The 15,981-nt window shown below is 60.0% G+C and overlaps 1 protein-coding gene across 2 annotated transcripts; it reads left to right on the top strand.

The window, feature by feature from the left end:
* The first annotated feature begins 2,639 nt into the window (after positions 1 to 2,639).
* ARPIN (actin related protein 2/3 complex inhibitor) lies at positions 2,640 to 8,502 on the top strand. Of its 2 annotated transcripts, none has more exons than XM_034784696.1 (6): positions 2,640 to 2,772; positions 4,016 to 4,091; positions 5,071 to 5,203; positions 5,856 to 6,062; positions 6,493 to 6,656; positions 7,833 to 8,502. In XM_034784696.1, exons 1-6 carry the CDS (start codon positions 2,681 to 2,683, stop codon positions 7,839 to 7,841), a joined length of 681 nt encoding a protein of 226 aa, XP_034640587.1. In that variant the 5' UTR covers positions 2,640 to 2,680; the 3' UTR covers positions 7,842 to 8,502. The 2 variants fall into 2 exon arrangements, with proteins under 2 accessions (XP_034640587.1, XP_034640586.1); XM_034784695.1 differs by lacking the exon at positions 7,833 to 8,502 and adding an exon at positions 7,382 to 7,816.
* The last annotated feature ends 7,479 nt before the right edge of the window (positions 8,503 to 15,981 follow it).

The following is a 15,981-nucleotide window of genomic DNA, read 5'->3' as shown; positions in this document are numbered from 1 at the left end:
GGCTGCGCACAGCTCTGCTCCCCGCGCGCCGGGGGGGGGTGGGGGGGAGTTGCTGAGGCAGGATGGCTAACCGCTCCAGTAGACCTAGTGACAAAAGAGAAACCTCCAGCGAGCCAAGCGTGGGGGGAGGGAGGGAGGGAGCAGCCTGCCTCTCTGCAGAGGGGGGTAGGGAGGATTTAAAAGGACCACCTCAAAGAAACTGAGGGCTGAAGTTTGTGCGGCTACCAACCCAGTCCCTAGAAGCAGACTATCAGAGCCAGGCCCAAAGGAGGCTCTGGGACTCCGGCTCCAGGGGAAGGAAGGGTTGGACCCGAGCGTCTAAGGACCCATTGCCGTACTGTACGGGACTCAGTCGGTGAGGGCTCTGGCAGGAGAAGCTCAGCTCACAGCATTCGGGCCTGGCAGGGACTCCGTAAAGAGCCAGACAAGGAGGTGCACGAGGCAGTACATCTGGGGGCCATGCTCTGCCTCTGCCTTGCCACATGCATGGCTTAGTGACCACTCCTAGTTCCTCTGATCTTATTTTCATTGGGGACCAAATCCAGCTTTGAACCCAGCCTGTTAAAGAGAAAAGGCTGGTCCCTCGCCACACAGCAGCCCTGCCCAACACCAGTGTGCTAGCGTCCTGCTGGGTGTGTGCCCCCAACTGCGACCAGCATGGGGGTGCCGAGCTGTTCAAGAAACCAGGCCTTGGGGGAAGGTGGCTACCCCTTTGGGATTGTCAGAAGTGCTGAGGCCCCACCTGCTTGCCCGGGTGCCAGGGGTGGGACTAATCCAGCAGGAGCAGCTGAAGGGCTGAATTTTCAGATCTCCTGCGCTGCCCACACTCAGTTTTGCAAATACTGGAGCAGCAGCCTTGTGTGCTTGCTCCCGGGTGTGAAGCTGCCTGGCCCTTGGGGAATTCCCCTCCCCACACAGCGGCCACCTCGCAATGAGTAACAAGGGCCAGCACCCAGAGCAGCCGTGGTTTGCTTTGTGTATGGAGTTGGATGGCTACGGTAATGACAATGCGACAGCTCCCCTCAGAGCCTGTATCCCCAGATGAATAGGACCTAGGGAATGGGCGTGTTTCTTCATCGCGCTGCCGTGTTTGCCTATGATGCCACCAGGAAAGGAGATCCCAGAGGGACCTCCTTGAATCTTAGCTCTGTCCCCACCTGACACCCCACCCATCCTGCTCAGTTCAATTCAATTCCTTTACTGGCAGGACAAACTCTACCACTGAGGCCATCGCATAAGAAACGACAGACTCCTCCACTCTGCTAGAAACGTCACCCATGGTTTGGGGGCTGATCCGTGTCCGTCAGAAGGTGGCTCCCTCATACGGGGCCGGCTCTGCATCACTCCTGCTCAGGCCTGGCCTTGGCCCTGCTCGCTGGGGCATCTCTCGTGGCCCTGGTACGTTAGGGGAATGGCTCCCTCGTGTTGGGGACACTGCACAGAAAGTGGCTCCATCTCCCCTCTGGCTGGCGGCAGTCACCCCTAGGGTCGGACTGGGCTCTGGGCCTCCCACTCCTCCCCCCAGCCTCTCACTTCCCACCCTGAGGGCAACGGGTTGGGGGTGCTAATCTAACTTAGTTTTTCACACAGCGCACAGTCAACCTGGGGAACTCTTTGCCAGAGGATGTTGTGAAGGCCTAGACTATAACAGGGTTCAAAAAAGGACTAGATAAATTCATGGAGGATAGGTCCATCAATGGCTGGGAATGGGCGACAGGGGATGGATCACTTGATGATTCCCTGTTCTGTTCATTCTCTCTGAGCACCTGGCATTGGCCACTGTCGGCAGATAGGACACCGGGCTAGATGGACCTTTGGTCTGACTCAGTCTGGCCAATCTTATGTTCTTAACTCTGCTCAGCGCCCAAACCCCTACCCCAACCTGACCTCCTCCTTCACACCCCCTCCAGCTCAGCCCCACATCCTCCCCCCACCCAGCCCCCCAAATCTGCCCCTGCTCCACATCCTCCCCTCAAGCCCACCCCTGCTCCACAAGCTCCTCCCACCCAGCCCCCAAACCTGCCCCTGCCCCATATCCTCCCCCGGTCCAGCCCCCCAAACCCACCCATGCGATCCTCCCCCAAAACCTGCCCCTACCCCACATCCTCCCCCCATCCAGCCCCCAAATCTGCCCCTGCCCCACATCCTCCCCTCAAGCCTACCCCTGCTCCACATGCTCCTCCCACCCAGCCCCCAAACCTGCCCCTGCCCCGCCCCATATCCTCTCCTGGTCCAGCCCCCCAAACATACCCATGCGCTCCTCCCCCAAAACCTGCCCCTGCCCCACATCCTCCACCCATCCAGCCCCCCCGGATTGAGACCCGCCCCTCCTGTAGCCTCTCCCTCGCTAGCCCCGCCCATGTCCAGGGCTAGCCCCGCCCCGATGTAGACTGTCCCTCGATAGCCCCTCCCGCGCTAAGCCCCGCCCTAGGCCCTCCTGTTCCAGCTCCGCCCCAACGCTCATGTAGCCCCGCCCATGTCCAGCGCTCGGGCTGCTTCTTCTGTGGCCCCGCCCATCTCCCGGCCTCTCCGGCGTTCGCCCCGCCCCTCTGCCTGCCTCTCCCGCACTAGCCCCGCCCCTAGGGACTCCTGTTCCAGCCCCGCCCATGTCGCGAGGCCCCGCCCCTCTGCCTGCCTCTCCGGCGCTCGCCCCGCCCCGCCCCGCGCCAGACGCGCCGCCATGAGCCGCCCGTGTGAGGAGCGCGGCCTGCGCGCCCGGCCGGTGCACAGCGAGCGGCTGCCCGGGCGCTGGGACCCGCCCGCCCTGCAGGGGTACGGGAGCCCCCGCGCCGCCCCCGTGACCCCCCCCCGAGCCCGGCGCGGGGCAGCCAGTCCGCGGGCCCCGCCCCCTCCGCCGCGCGCTCCCGGGGCCGCGCGGGCACGGCCCTGGGGAGCCCCGCCATGCGGACCCGTGCGGGCTGGGCGGGGAGAGCCGAACCGGGCTGGCCCGGGGGCGGGGCGGGAAAGGCTCGTTGGAAAAGCCTCTTTCCTTGTCCCCTACTAGGCAGCCCACTGGATGGACTGGAATGAAGTGCTCTGTAACCTGCGGAACTCACTGCTGCAGGGTGCTAGTGAGGCCAATGCTGTGTGGCGCTTTGTAAAGTCGAGCGGGATCTTTACGTTTTATTTTTAAGACTAAGAACAGCATCTGTAGTGACACTGAGTGGGCTCAAAGCTACTGGCATCTCTCAATCTTTAGTAGGGTGTCCAGACAGCAAATGTGAAAAATCAGGACAGTGGGTGGGGGGTAATAGGAGCCTATACAAGAAAAAGACCCAAAATCGGGACTGTCCCTATAAAATCAGGTTTCAGAGTAGCAGCCGTGTTAGTCTGTATCCGCAAAAAGAACAGGAGTACTTGTGGCACCTTAGAGACTAACAAATTTATTAGAGCATAAGCTTTCGTGAGCTACAACCCACTTCTTCGGATGCATCTGAAGAAGTGAGCTGTAGCCCACGAAAGCTTATGCTCAGGGCCGGCTCTAGGATTTTTGCTGCCCCAAGCAAAAACAATGTTGCCCCCCCCCCCCCCCGTTTTTTTCTTACCCCACCCCTGCCTCAACTCCGCCTGTTCCCCAAATCTTTTTTCTCTTACTTAATTGGCCTCTCAGAGTTGGTAAGAAAACTCCCACCTGCTCATGCTCTCTGTATGTGTGTGTGTGTGTGTGTGTATATCTCCTCAATATATGTTTTACTCTATATGCATCTGAAGAAGTGGGCAGTAGCCCACGAAAGCTTATGCTCTAATAAATTTGTTAGTCTTTGAGGTGCCACAAGTACTCCTGTTCTTTTTCCTATAAAATCAGGACATCTGGTCACCCTAGGCCTTATCCAACATCAAGGCTTGAGCTGACCAGCTGCTGGGTTCAGGAGAAATATGTCCTGCAGATGGGGTGGTTTTGTTTTTGTCTGAAGCACCTGGTTCTGGCCACTGCCTGAGATGGGGACGTGGGACTAGATGGCTGTCCTGGTGGCACGGACTGTGTCTGATTGTTCCCTTCCCCTCCCATCTGCAGTGGGAATGGCGTGATTCTGGAGGGAGAGCTTCTTGATGTCTCTCGTCACCTCATCATGGATATTAACGGCAGGAAGGTGAGCAAGGTGCCTTGCCCCGGGCTTCCCCTGGGGAGGAAGAGGCGCAGAATAGGTGCCGGGGGTGGGAGGAGTCAGAGATAAATGACCATAATCTGTCTAGAGCTTGGTACAGAGAGGGCAGCAGCAGCAGACTTCCCCCAAGCAGGGCACAGAGAGGGCACATGAGCCAGTCCTGGGAGAGCCTCCCGCTAACGATACTGCGCACTGGCATTTTTCTCCATATTTCTCAAAGTGCTTCCCACAGATGTGTTAGGATCATTATAGCCATTTCCCAGCTGGGGAAATTGAGGCACAGAGATGGGCATTGACTCTCCTGTGGCCACCCAGGGAGTCACTGGCAGATCTCCTGTGCTGTATCCACTGTGCTGTGCTGCTGGTCATGCATTGCATAGGCCTCTGTCTGTCTGTCTCCCTCTTTCTGTGCATCTCCTGCTTTTACTGATGCCTTCCTTCAGGCACTAGGATTAGGGTTCCTGCTTCAGATGTTGGGCAGTCCAGCAGAGCATCTGATGCAGGTGCCCGTCTCAGGCGGCGGCGAGGCGGAGTGGGGTACCTCCTCAGAGATGGGCTGGCACCGCGCTAACGGTCTTCCAGAGCATTGTGCTGACCGCCTCCCTTGAAACGACTCTCCCCGGGATTGGCCTTGTATTGCAGTGAGCAGGTCCCAGCTGTGTGTGGGGCTCTGTAGGCTGGGCGCTTGGCGTGTCAGTTTCTGCAGCTGACCTGCAGCCAGGAGTAGGGCTGCGTAGTGGTGGCTTTGCTGGTCTATGTCCTGCTACTGTTGTATGCACTGGTGCTGTCTCCGGTTCACCCCCTTGCAGCAGGTGGGATAGGGAATGCCGTTACTCTGGCTATCATCTCCCTGGGACTGGCCGGCAGTCTGCCGGGCGTGGGCTGCAGGCCACTGGAGCAGGGGGACAGGGAGCTGGTGACTTGCTGTCTGGCTGTGAGTATCTCCGGTTCCTCCCCGCTGCAGGAGCGATACTATGTGCTGTACATCAGGCCCAGCCAGGCCCATCGGCGCAAGTTTGATGCCAAGGGAAATGAGAGAGAGCCCAACTTCAGCGACACCAGGAAGGTGAACACCGGCTTCCTCATGTCCTCCTTCAGTAGGTATTGGCAGGAGTCCTCCTGCGGCTCCGTCCCTCCCTGCCCTCCCCAGCAGTAGCACAGAATCCATCCTGCGCACGTTCAGCTCAGCCGCCTTTCCGGTTCTCTCACCCCCGAGGAGGGGGCAGGCTCAGGGACTCTTGTACCTGGGGTCTGGGAATTGTCCTCGACCTCCTTCCCTCTCCTGCCCAGCGGTTGCCATCTTGCCCATGCCCCCTGCCCCTGACAGTGGCTGGTTTCCCCTCAACTGGAAGTGGAGGCCAATGCTCCCCTTTGAATTGGGCTGGGGGGAGGGCGTGCCGCTCTCTTCAGCCTCTTGGAGGTGTGAAATACCACTGGCTTTGAGCCCAGCCCGACCCTGATCTCTCCCATCTGGAGAGTCCTTTACTCATCCTGGTCCGTAGAGCCAGGCTGGAGAGGCTCTGTGTTACAGATGTCTTGGCACTTTAAGGCACATGTGAGCTAGGGATCTTGGTGTCAGGATCCTTGGGACCAGTGACAGAATCAGAGCCCACTCCTTCCTCCCCCGGGAATTCAGACTCATGGGCATTGCTTGCACAGCTCCCCTGCTGGGAGCCATCCCTTCCCCTGTGCTGGGTCTCCGAGTGCTGGGCGTTTCACGTATGGTGGCATTTGCTTTGCCTGTGGCAGAAGTGGAAGCCAAAGGCGATACGGACAGGCTGTCCCCCGAGGAGCTGAAGGGGCTGGTGACTAAGCCGGAGCTGCTGAGTGTGACCGAGCGCCACACCCCCAGCCAGGCTGTGGCCTTCTGGCTGCTGGAGACGGAGCTGGAGAAGATGGAGTTGGATCTGGGAGCAGAGATCCGTCTGAAAACCCAGGGTGACAGCCCTTTCATATGTGAGTGGCCCCCTCCCCCGGGCTGGGCTCTTCATGCACCTGCTCCCCAACGCGGCACTGGGTCGTTGCTCTTGGCTTTGGGGCACTATCCTCCAGCTGCCTCCTGCCTGTTCGTTACTGGTGTTAATGGGGATGGAGGCGCTGCTGCCCTGTGTTGGGATTGTAGCCCTTGCATGTGTTCTGAGGCCTTAACCCAGGTCCCCCGGGAGCTAGAGCAGATGTAGTGGCACCAGCACATGTCCTAGGCATTCCCCAGTTTACCCAGGAACCTGGATTCCTGCCTTGTTTCTTCTCTGCCGGCTTCACCACGGAGACAGCTCATCACCTTCCATTTCCATGGCTTACAGGCCAGTTGGGAAACTGCTTCCACCAACACCCCTGTCCTCTCAGCCCACACTTCTGCTCCATATAGCTCCTTTCTCCCTCTCAGTCTCTCTAGCCAAGCTGCATGCAGGGACAGTGACCAAGTGTAACTTTGTTGGCGACGCACAGGCTGGGGCTTCCTGGACTGACAACATCATGGCTAACAGACCTCAAGGAGGGCCAGCCCCCGAGCCCAGGGGACAAGGGGACGGCGCAGAGGAGGATGAATGGGTAGGTGGAAATACTTCCTCCCGTTCCGGTTGAAGTGGGGAAGCAGGATCACAGGGAGGGATTAATCATCCGGGAAGTTCCTCTCTGAGCAAGGTCCAGCCGCTCAGGTGGGAGAGGCTGGGATTGCAGTCCTGGGGGCTGACTCCTCTAGGGGTATGGCCAGGTACCAGCCCAGTGGGCTGCCCCATAGCAACGTGCCCTGGAGAGGGGTGGGCAGCTCTCCTGAGAGCACCGTCCTGCTAGGGCCATATTGAGTACACCATCTCATCTTATGGAGGCCACTGATCAGCTGTCTGAGTGGGAGATCTCAGTGAAAGTGTGAAAGGCTCCATCCCCTGGGAGGCAGCCGGTCCCCTTGCCTGCGAGAGCTGCGTATTCCGTCCCTGTCCCAGGCTCCCTCCTCCAGGGCACACACAGGGGCTCTGTGCTGGCAGTGCCCATCCTCTGCAGTCTGCTCTGGGGACAGACCGCAGGATGTACCAGCTGTCCCTGAGCTCCCCCTGTCCCGTGCAGAAAAGGTAGCCAGCCATGGGGCTGTGCAGTCCCTACAGTGCTTCAGCAGCTGCTGCTTGGATTGCAAGAAGTGGGGACAAACGGCCAGGCTGGGTCAGAGCATGGGCCCAGGTAGCCCGGGGTCCTGTCTCTGACAGTGGCCAGTGCCAGCTGTGTTGGGGGGAGTGAACAGAACAGGCCAATAGTGATCCAACCTCGTCATCTACTCTCAGATTCTGGCAGTCAGAGGCCTATGGACACCCAGAGCACGGGGCTTCTTGACATCTGCACACCTGTATTCTGGGAGATGGCTTCTGTCCTTTACAGCCAATGCTGTGCTTATTCCTGTACAATGCCCCTGCTCCAAGGAGCACCCATCTCGATTCCTGACTCGTACTTTGTTGTGTTTGTGGCTTTTCCACTTCTCCGTTTCTTCGGCCTGTTATCTGATGCTGCTTCTTGGACACGCCAGCTCTGTGGCTACACGGCTCCCTCCTGCTAGTCCGTGATGAGGCCAGCAGTGGGCGCTGCACCACCAGCCAAACCCATACTGCTCTTGCCTTTCCCTCCTCCCTTGGCTCGCTGAGCCCATCCCCTCTCCTGGAGACCCAGCATGGCTGCTGGGTTCTGAGCCCAGCCCGGATTCTCTTTCGCCCTGACTGGCTCTATTGGCTTTTCCCTTAGGATGACTGAGAGCCGAGGGACCTTCTCCACTGAGGCAGCCGCCGCTGTGTACAGTAACTTCTGTTCTCCTTGCTTTTGACTCCACGGCACCAGGGAGGGGGCAGAGCCTGGCTGCGGGGATTCGCACCCCTGGGTTGTTCAGGATGCAGTTCGCACTGGGCCAGCCCTGAGGAAGAGGTCTCCATGCCCAGCTGGCCTCTGTATGTTTTGCAGTGTTTGTCCACCGAGGCCTTTGGGGTCCACGTGACTCTGCCCTGAGTTCCAAGAATCCCTGTCCCTCCTCCCCACCTGCCTCCTGCTTTGGGCAGAGGCTGTGGCACAAATGCCCAAGCTCATGCTTCCCTTTGAAATGGATGGACTGCTCAGAGCAGCCTGGGCTTTTCCTGGCTGCTGTGAGCCGCAGGGGGAAGGTTGGCACTGCCCCTTTGCTTAGTGCACCCTGCCCAGCCGCTGCCCCTGAGAAATCCCACTCAGTACGGGTGGATAAGGCCTGTCGGGCCCAGCCAGTCCATCTCCCTTGGCCATGGAGTCCTGCTCCTTATGGGACACTAACCCGTGTATGCTGCCGATTGGAAATGTCCCAAGCTGTGTGCACGAGCCATACTCTTAACACCCTGCCTGTGTATTTATGAGCAGTGGTTTTTTAATTAATAAATCTCTCAAACCTACACCAGAAGCATGAGACTGATATTCTCAAAGCCTCCCCACCCTCTGCCCAGGGAGAACCGGCTCTTGTATCTTTTCCAAATACCGGCCTCTTCGTTTTGTCTGTAACCTAAAAAAGAAGAAACTTTCAGGGGCAAGTAATACAAGCATCTCTGGCTGGCTGGGAGGAGAGGGTGGTTCTGTGGGGAACTTCCTTAGTTGCTGGCTTAAAAGGAACTGCCCTTAATTCCGTACCCTGTGCGTGGGTAGACAGGGCACGTTTTGTTACATGGCCCACCTGGGCTGCCTGCTTTCCAGCGGGGATCTCTCACTGAGGAACTAGAGATGTACTGTCAATTGAAGGGAAGCATGTGTCTGCAACACAAGGCTGCCTGGCCCAACGTGTGAACGGGGAAGCAGGGGAGAAAGCCCTTCTGGGGAAGTGCCTCGGGCTGATTTCCCACTTGTGGGCTGTCTCTAGCGATGATGGCGCCTGTGGGGCAGCCGCCCACCTCAGGAATACAGGATGGGGGGGCCTCCGCTTTCCCCAGCACGGAGTGCTGCTAGTCTGCTCCAGCAGAGTTCTAGGACAATGCCACGTCTGCCTGCCCGGGCCAGTCCTGCCCAGCAGTGCCATGGGGTACAATGAGGCGGGGTGTGGGAGTGGCAATCGCACACCCAAGGTTAGGCCTGTTTCCTCCCTAAGGCGTGTGACACTCCTGCCAGCTCCTGGCTCAGCCAGGGTGTGTCCCCCCACTGGCAGGGCCCTGACCCCAGCAGCGCTGGGCAGTGTCCACTGGCCCTGGCTGCTCACCGTGTGTGTCCCCCTCTAGCAGGGCCCGTGGATCCCCACATCCCGCGTACGCCTCCACGGCCACTGGCCTCCACCACCCTCAGCGTGGGAGACAGCCGCGGTGGAGCCATGTGTCCTGCGGGGCCAGAGCTTGGACACAGTTAATGCCCTCCCTGGGAGACGCGTGGGGCTGGGGTCGGGATGGACCCCGCAGAGTGTGGCATCACTGCAGGATGCAGCAGTGGAGCATGGCACATGAGCTTGCTGGGGCTTGCAGGGGCCAGCTGTCCACCAGCTCCCGCCTCCTGGGAGTAGCCTGGGGGGGGGGGGAAGAGGCTGAGGGAGGTGCCCCACTCCTGCTGCAATTCTATGGAAAGTGGAGGAGCTGAGGGGGAGCACAGCCTAGCAGATGCAGCTATACTGGCGGTGGGGTGAGCCCCTCCTTAGGTTGTAGTGTGGGGGAAGAGGAAGGAGACAAAGCAGCAGAGTTGAGGGGCTGGCAGGTGAGCGTGGCATGGGGTGGAGGGGGTCTGGCAGGGGAGCCTGGCACAGGGATGGGGGAGAGGGATCAGCAGGGGAGTCTGGCACGGGGTGGGGGCTGGCAGGGGAGCCTGGCACAGAGGTGGGGTGGGGGTGAGGGGCTGGCAGTTCATTTTACATCATCTCCACCCTTTCATTTTTCAGTGTGCCCTGGGTGATGATTAGGTTTCAGAGTTAACTGCTCAGAGGAGTGAGGCAAGTCGTCCCTCTCTGTGCCTGGACAGCTCCAAGACACATGGAGGGGCTGCTCCGCTTGGGAGCTCAGGGGCTGCAGTGAGGCTAGGGACAGTGTTGTCTGCACTCTGGGGCATGGCACTCTGCCGCAGAGGGCCACTCGGGGAGCGGACCAGAGGCGAAGTGCCCTGCCCAGCCAGCGCCAGGTGCCCTGGCTTGCGAGGAGCGTTCCAGATGGTGCAGCATAAGGAGTCCTCTTGGTGCCGTGTCTCTGAGCCCCCTCGCTCACCCTCGCCCCCACGGCGGGCTGGAGACTTTGGCAAGCCCCGTCCACAGACCTCCTAGGTGTCAGGCCAGTCCGAGCTGCTGCGCTCCCAGGGTGCATGCCACCGCCCTGGCTCTCGGGCGTCATTCGGGTTGTGCAGGGAGTTGTTTACATGCTACTGAGCCCGATGGACAAGATAACTGCAGCCTCTCGCTGTAGCCCTGAGCTCACCATCCGCCTGTGCTGGAGTTAAGGGTCAGCGACTTTCCTGGGGGCCAGGAGACTCAGCCCTGGCATGTGCCCCGAAGCTGTTGGGTGAGCAGCTCAGGGCCCTGTCTGTGTTCCCGTTACTCTGAGGCTGGGCAGCGCCCGGAGCAGCAGCTGATGAGGATGGAAACGGCGTAGAAGGAAGTTGCCCTGTGGGCTGTGACTAGCTGGCCTTGTGATGGGATGGCTCAGAAATCAGCAGTTATTGCATGGCCATGGTGTGAGCGCTGGGAGGGAGCGGTGCCAGCCTGGGGTGCCAGTCCTGCCCCGTTCTGAGGGCACTCAGCACCTTCCCTGGTAGTGCTTCGGCTGTCTGCGCCCATCTGTACCGCTGCAGAGGGAATGGGTCACCCCAGCAAGCACTAGCAGCTCTTGCTCTAAAGGAAGCTGCTTCTAGCCCTTGGTTTTTTGCCCAAGGATCCAGGAGCGGCCCTGCGGGCTCCGTCGCACCGGTTCGGCTGCACCGTTTGGGGCGTTCGCTCCGGATGTCGGAGCTGGCACTGGCTCTGCACCCTCGGCTGTTCCTTTGTGCAGGCTCTCGGCAGCGCTCAGCCCAGCGACTGTGCCGCTCACCGATGCCTCAGGCCCAGAGCGCTCTCCTCAAGGGGAGTAACACTTCAAACAGACAAAAGTCTCCTTGCACTGCAGAAGCCCTGGCTGCCTCCCAGCGTGACTTGGCTGTGGCAGGCCCTGCTGGTGGTAGCTTGGGGCACCCAGGGCAGGGACCGTGGGGTGGCGAAGGGGAGGGACGTGTCTGTCCTACTTCTCTGCGGTGGATTGCTGCGGAAATCAGCAACTTCCTTACTTGGCAAAACACAATTCTATAGGGATCCACTGACTCCTTGGGACACCCTGAGCAGCAGTGGGAGGCCTGGCCTTCCCATAAACTGCCCGGCTGGCACCAACGCCCCAGCTGTCTCTGTGCGCATGGGGCCTGGCCGGCACCGGCGCCCCGTCCGTCTCTGCGTGCGTGGGGCCTGGCTGGCACCGGTGTCCCGGCTGTCTCTGCGTGTGTGGGGCCTGGCTGGCACCGGTGCCCCGGCCGTCTCTGCGGGCATGGGGCCTGACTGGTACCGGTGCCCCAGCCATCTTTGCGCGCGTGAGGTGCAAGGGGATGAAGGCGCTGGGCTGGGGGGTGCGGGCTCTGGGGTGGGGCCGGGGATGAGGGGTTTGGGGTGTGGGAAGGGGCTCAGGGCTGGGGCAGGGGGTTGGGGTACGGGAGAGGGTTTGGGGTGCAGGCTCCCTGCGGCGCTTATCTCCGGTGCCTCTCCGGAAGCAGTGACTTGTCCATGCGGCTCCTAAGAACAGGGGCAGCCAGGGAGGCTCCGTGCGCTGCCCCCGAGCACCGGCTCTGCAGCTCCCATTGGCTGGGAACCTCGGCCAATGGGAACTGCGGGGGCAGAGCCCGCACTCGGAGGCAGCTTGCGGAGCTTCCCTGGCTTAGGAGCTGCAGGGACAAGTTGCTGCTTCCCAGAAGGTGCCTGAGGTGAGCACCGTGGGGAGGCCGCACCCAGAACCCCCTCCCACGCCCCGCCTGCCTGGGGCCGACCAGACTTGTAATGGCCCATTAGCGGTGCTGCCCGGAGCCATCGGGGTCCCTGTTTGACCGGGCGTTCCAGCTGAACCCTACCCAGCAGGTGGCCGGTAGAAGACCTGAAGCTGAGCTTCCCGGAACATGTCACCCTGAAGGGCCCCCAAGGCAGCTGCGTCGCAGACCTGTCCAGCTGTCACTGCGCAGGGCTCGGATCTGTGGGCGGGGCCATCAAAGGCCAAGTGCACAGCTGGGCTGAGGGCTGCTCACTCTCGGTGCCGGAGCTTGGCAGTCACGGGGCCCTGGAGCCGGATGCTGCTGTCAGCACGTTGCCAGGAGCGCCTGCCCTCCGGAGCGGCACAGGCGGCTGTGTTGCTAATCCCTTTGGCGGCGCGTTGCCACAGTCACCTAAGCCCTGATTGCAGAGTGTTCCTGCCAATGCCCGGGTCTGTGGAGGCAGGCGAGGGGGAGGGGACTCCAGCGGGGACGGGCCAGGCCCAGGGGACGAGCACACTGGGGAAGGCTCCTGTCCGCCTTGTCCCTGGGCTCCTGTCGTGACACCAGTCTGTGGCAAGGGCACGCCAGTCACCCCACCAGCTGCACAGCAAACTCAAGGCTGGGTGGGGGTTTGCCCTCTGAATGCCGTGTCCGGGTGGCATTAACCCTGCCCCCTGTGTGTCTTTGTGCCCATTCACCTGCTGGGCGACCTGTGTCCCGTCTGCCGGGTGACCCCCCGCCAGGGAGCAGGGCCTTTCAGGTGGGCCGGCGGCTCGGTGAGAACTCGTGATGGAGTGATTGGTCTCCATGAGTTGTTCTCTGGGTGCTCTGCTGGAGGTGACCCCAGGACATGTTCCCCGCCGAGCGCGGCAGCAGGAGTGCCTAGCTGTGCGGGGTTTCAGTAAGTGCCGCTCCCCGGCACGGCCCTTCACAGAGGCCGTTCTGTTAGCACAGCCTGTTAACTTCTGCATGGCAGTGTGCTGCCCCAGACTCTGGTGCCCGTTACCCCCCGGTGGCGCCCAATCCCCCTGGCAGTGCCAGATTCCCCCCCCCGGTGGTGCCCATTCCCTCCTGGCAGTGCCCAGTTTCCCCCCATTGGTGCCCGTTTCCCCTTGGCTGTGCCCTGCCCCCCCCAGCAGTGCCTGTCCCCCCGAGCGGGCAGGTGAGGGGCTGTGTGTTCATGGCTGCCGGGGTTTGCTGGGCTCCTGCGGTGTGTCTGGCTCAGGGTTTGGCGGCAGACAGCAGCTCCGCCGGCCTGCACCCACGGCTCCTCTTGTTGCTGGGCGCTGCCAGCGCCCCCTGTTGGTCTGTTCTGAGCAGCGGGAGTTCGGCTGAGCCCGCTGTGGGGGAGCCGTGCCCTGCGGGGTGGGGATGAGATGGGGCCCGTTCCAAAGGCTGTTCAGGCCACTCCTTGCTGTTCCTGGCACTGCCAGAGCCTGGCACCGAGAGGGCCTGGTTAGCAGGGGTCTCGCCATCCCGTCAGCTGGCTCAGCAAAGCCTTGCCCTGATAGCAGGTCGGGTTTCTTCACCTCTACCCATGTGTGCTGCTGGCACTGGCAGCGCTGTTTACCTTTGTCAACCTTTGAGAGCCCCATAAAGCCATATAACGATGAAATGAAACACCCAGCGGGTCTGTGGGTTGCAGAGAAATAAACAGAGGGCCATAAACCCTTTATCTTGCCGGGTGAAGGTGGCTGCTGCTGAGACAGCAGGACGGCCCGTCACCTGAGCCGGGGCATGACTACGGGGAAGTTGTTGCCGTGGTTATTTTTGGTAACAGTCACGCACAGGTTGTGGGCAATAATAATTCACGGATGTGGCAGCTGTGCCACCGAGGGCGAGTGAGGGGGAGCAGGAACTGATAGCCCGAGCTGCCCTACCGCCCGGGGCTGAAGTCGTGGAGGTTGTGGTCTCTGTGACCGACTTGTAGCCTTAGACGTGTGTGACGAAGTGGGACTGTTCTTAATGTTTCTTCTGAATACTGTGTGGGTGCCTCAGTTTCCCCTATGCATTTCTTAAGTCTCTAGGGGGTGAGATTATTGCAGAGCAAAGGGCCAGTGCACATAAATGGCTGACACTCTGTCTCCTGGCAACTAATGGCCGGGGCCCTGCCCCCCTGCAAGGTGATAGCTAAAGGTGTTGGAGAACAAAGAGATCAGGTGACCTCCTGCCCAGGGAAAGGAAAAAGCCCAGAGGAGGAGGGTGAGTCAGTTAGTTTGGGGCTGGCTGGGGACAAGGAGTGAAGTGCAGATGTGGGTGTCTGGCTCGCTGCCCCCCAAGATGGACCCGGCTGAGGGGTCCTGTTCTCTGTACCTACAAGCTCTGTTTTAGACCATGTTCCTGTTACTGTCTGGCTAAGAGTCACGTCTGATGGTGGCTTCCCCAGGACCCCACCAGGGCAGACTCGCTGTGGGAAGCGCACGGAGGGGCAGAGGATGCTGAATGCTCCGAGGAGAGACCCAGGAGGTGAAGCCGTGTGAGCTTCTTGCCCTGAAAACAGTCTGCTCCATGGGAGGAGACTTCACCAGAGTCCTGACGGGCTTCGGAGGGAGCAGTTCCAGAGCATCGCCCGGGGACTCCGTGGATCTCCTCCCTGAGGTGGGAACCAATGTCCCCATCAGGTGTTCCCTGTTCAAAGTCACTGGGAAAACAGCCCAGAACCTGGAGAGAGAGGTCAAGGACATGCTGGCTTTAGATGTGATCCAGCCATTCAACAGCCCATGGGCCTCACCCGCGGGTATGGTCCCCAAGGAAGACGGGATGGTCTGGTTTTGTGGGGACTATCGGAAGCTTAAAGCCATCACCGTGTCCGATGCCCACCCCATGCCTAGGCCTGGGGAGATTCTAGACAAGCTGAGGGGGATGGAGAACTTGGCCCTGGCGTACGTCGATGACATGTGTGTCTTTAGCCAGACCTGAGAGGAACATGTGTCCCAGGTGAAGAGGGGGCTGGGCTGCCTCAAGGAGGCAGGACTGACGGTAAAAGCCGGAAAGTGCAAGGTGGAGATGATCAGAGATTGGCCCATTCCGCAGACCAAGAAACAAGTCCAGGCCTTTATCAGGATGGCGGGGTGCTACCGGAAGTTTGTACCTCACGTTAGCTCCCTAGCTGCCCCCATCCCTGAGCTAGGTGGGAGGGGTAAGCCACACGAGATGGTCTGGACCGAGCAGTGCCGGAGGGCTCCCTGTATACTGAAGTAGGCTCTAATCCAGGGCCCGGTAAATCTGGTAAAACCAGACTTTGCCAAGCCTTTTGCAGTGTTCACCGACGCCTCAGATGCTGGGCATGGTGCTGATGCAAGCCGATGCTAAGTGGGGGAGACACCCCATCGGTACCTGAGCAAGGTGCTCCCGGCGTGCTGGCTGGTGGATTATTGGCAGGAGGTGGAGCTCTAAAGCAGTGTCTCTCAACATTTTTGATACCAGGGGCTGGCTTGCTGCCTTCCTAAACTGTAGCAGGGAGATCTCAGAGATCGGTGCTGGTCCACGGACCGATCATTGAGAAACACTGCCCTACAGCACATCCAGAGCTTGCTGATTATAGAAGCTTCTATTACCTTTTGAAACTTAAGATAATAACTCATTTGTGTGTTTACTTGCTTTAACCTTGAAAATAACTTTTGTTTCCTTCCCTGTTAATAAATCTGTAGATAGTTTATCATAGGACTGGCTACAGGCATGTCTTCGGAATGCGATCGAAAGTGCAATTGACGTGGGGTAAGTGCCTGGTCCTTCGGGACTCAGAGTAACCTGAATGATGATGTTATTCTTGGAAGGGCCCATCTGTCGCAGCAGCAGGCTCACCTGGGTGGTGAGGCGGATTGGAGCACCCACGGGGACTGTCCGTGGCTCCATGTTCCGGTTTACACTCGATAACTGGCTGGTGCAATCTAGGTAGAGAACCCCTGCCCATCTGGGGTTAGTGCCCTGGTTCTAC

The sequence above is a fragment of the Trachemys scripta genome, chromosome 10 (assembly GCF_013100865.1).
Source record: "Trachemys scripta elegans isolate TJP31775 chromosome 10, CAS_Tse_1.0, whole genome shotgun sequence".
In the NCBI taxonomy this organism is placed as follows: Eukaryota; Metazoa; Chordata; order Testudines; family Emydidae; genus Trachemys; species Trachemys scripta.
The sequence above is the reverse complement of the archived record's forward strand: the minus strand, read 5'-3'. Positions and strand labels throughout refer to the sequence as shown.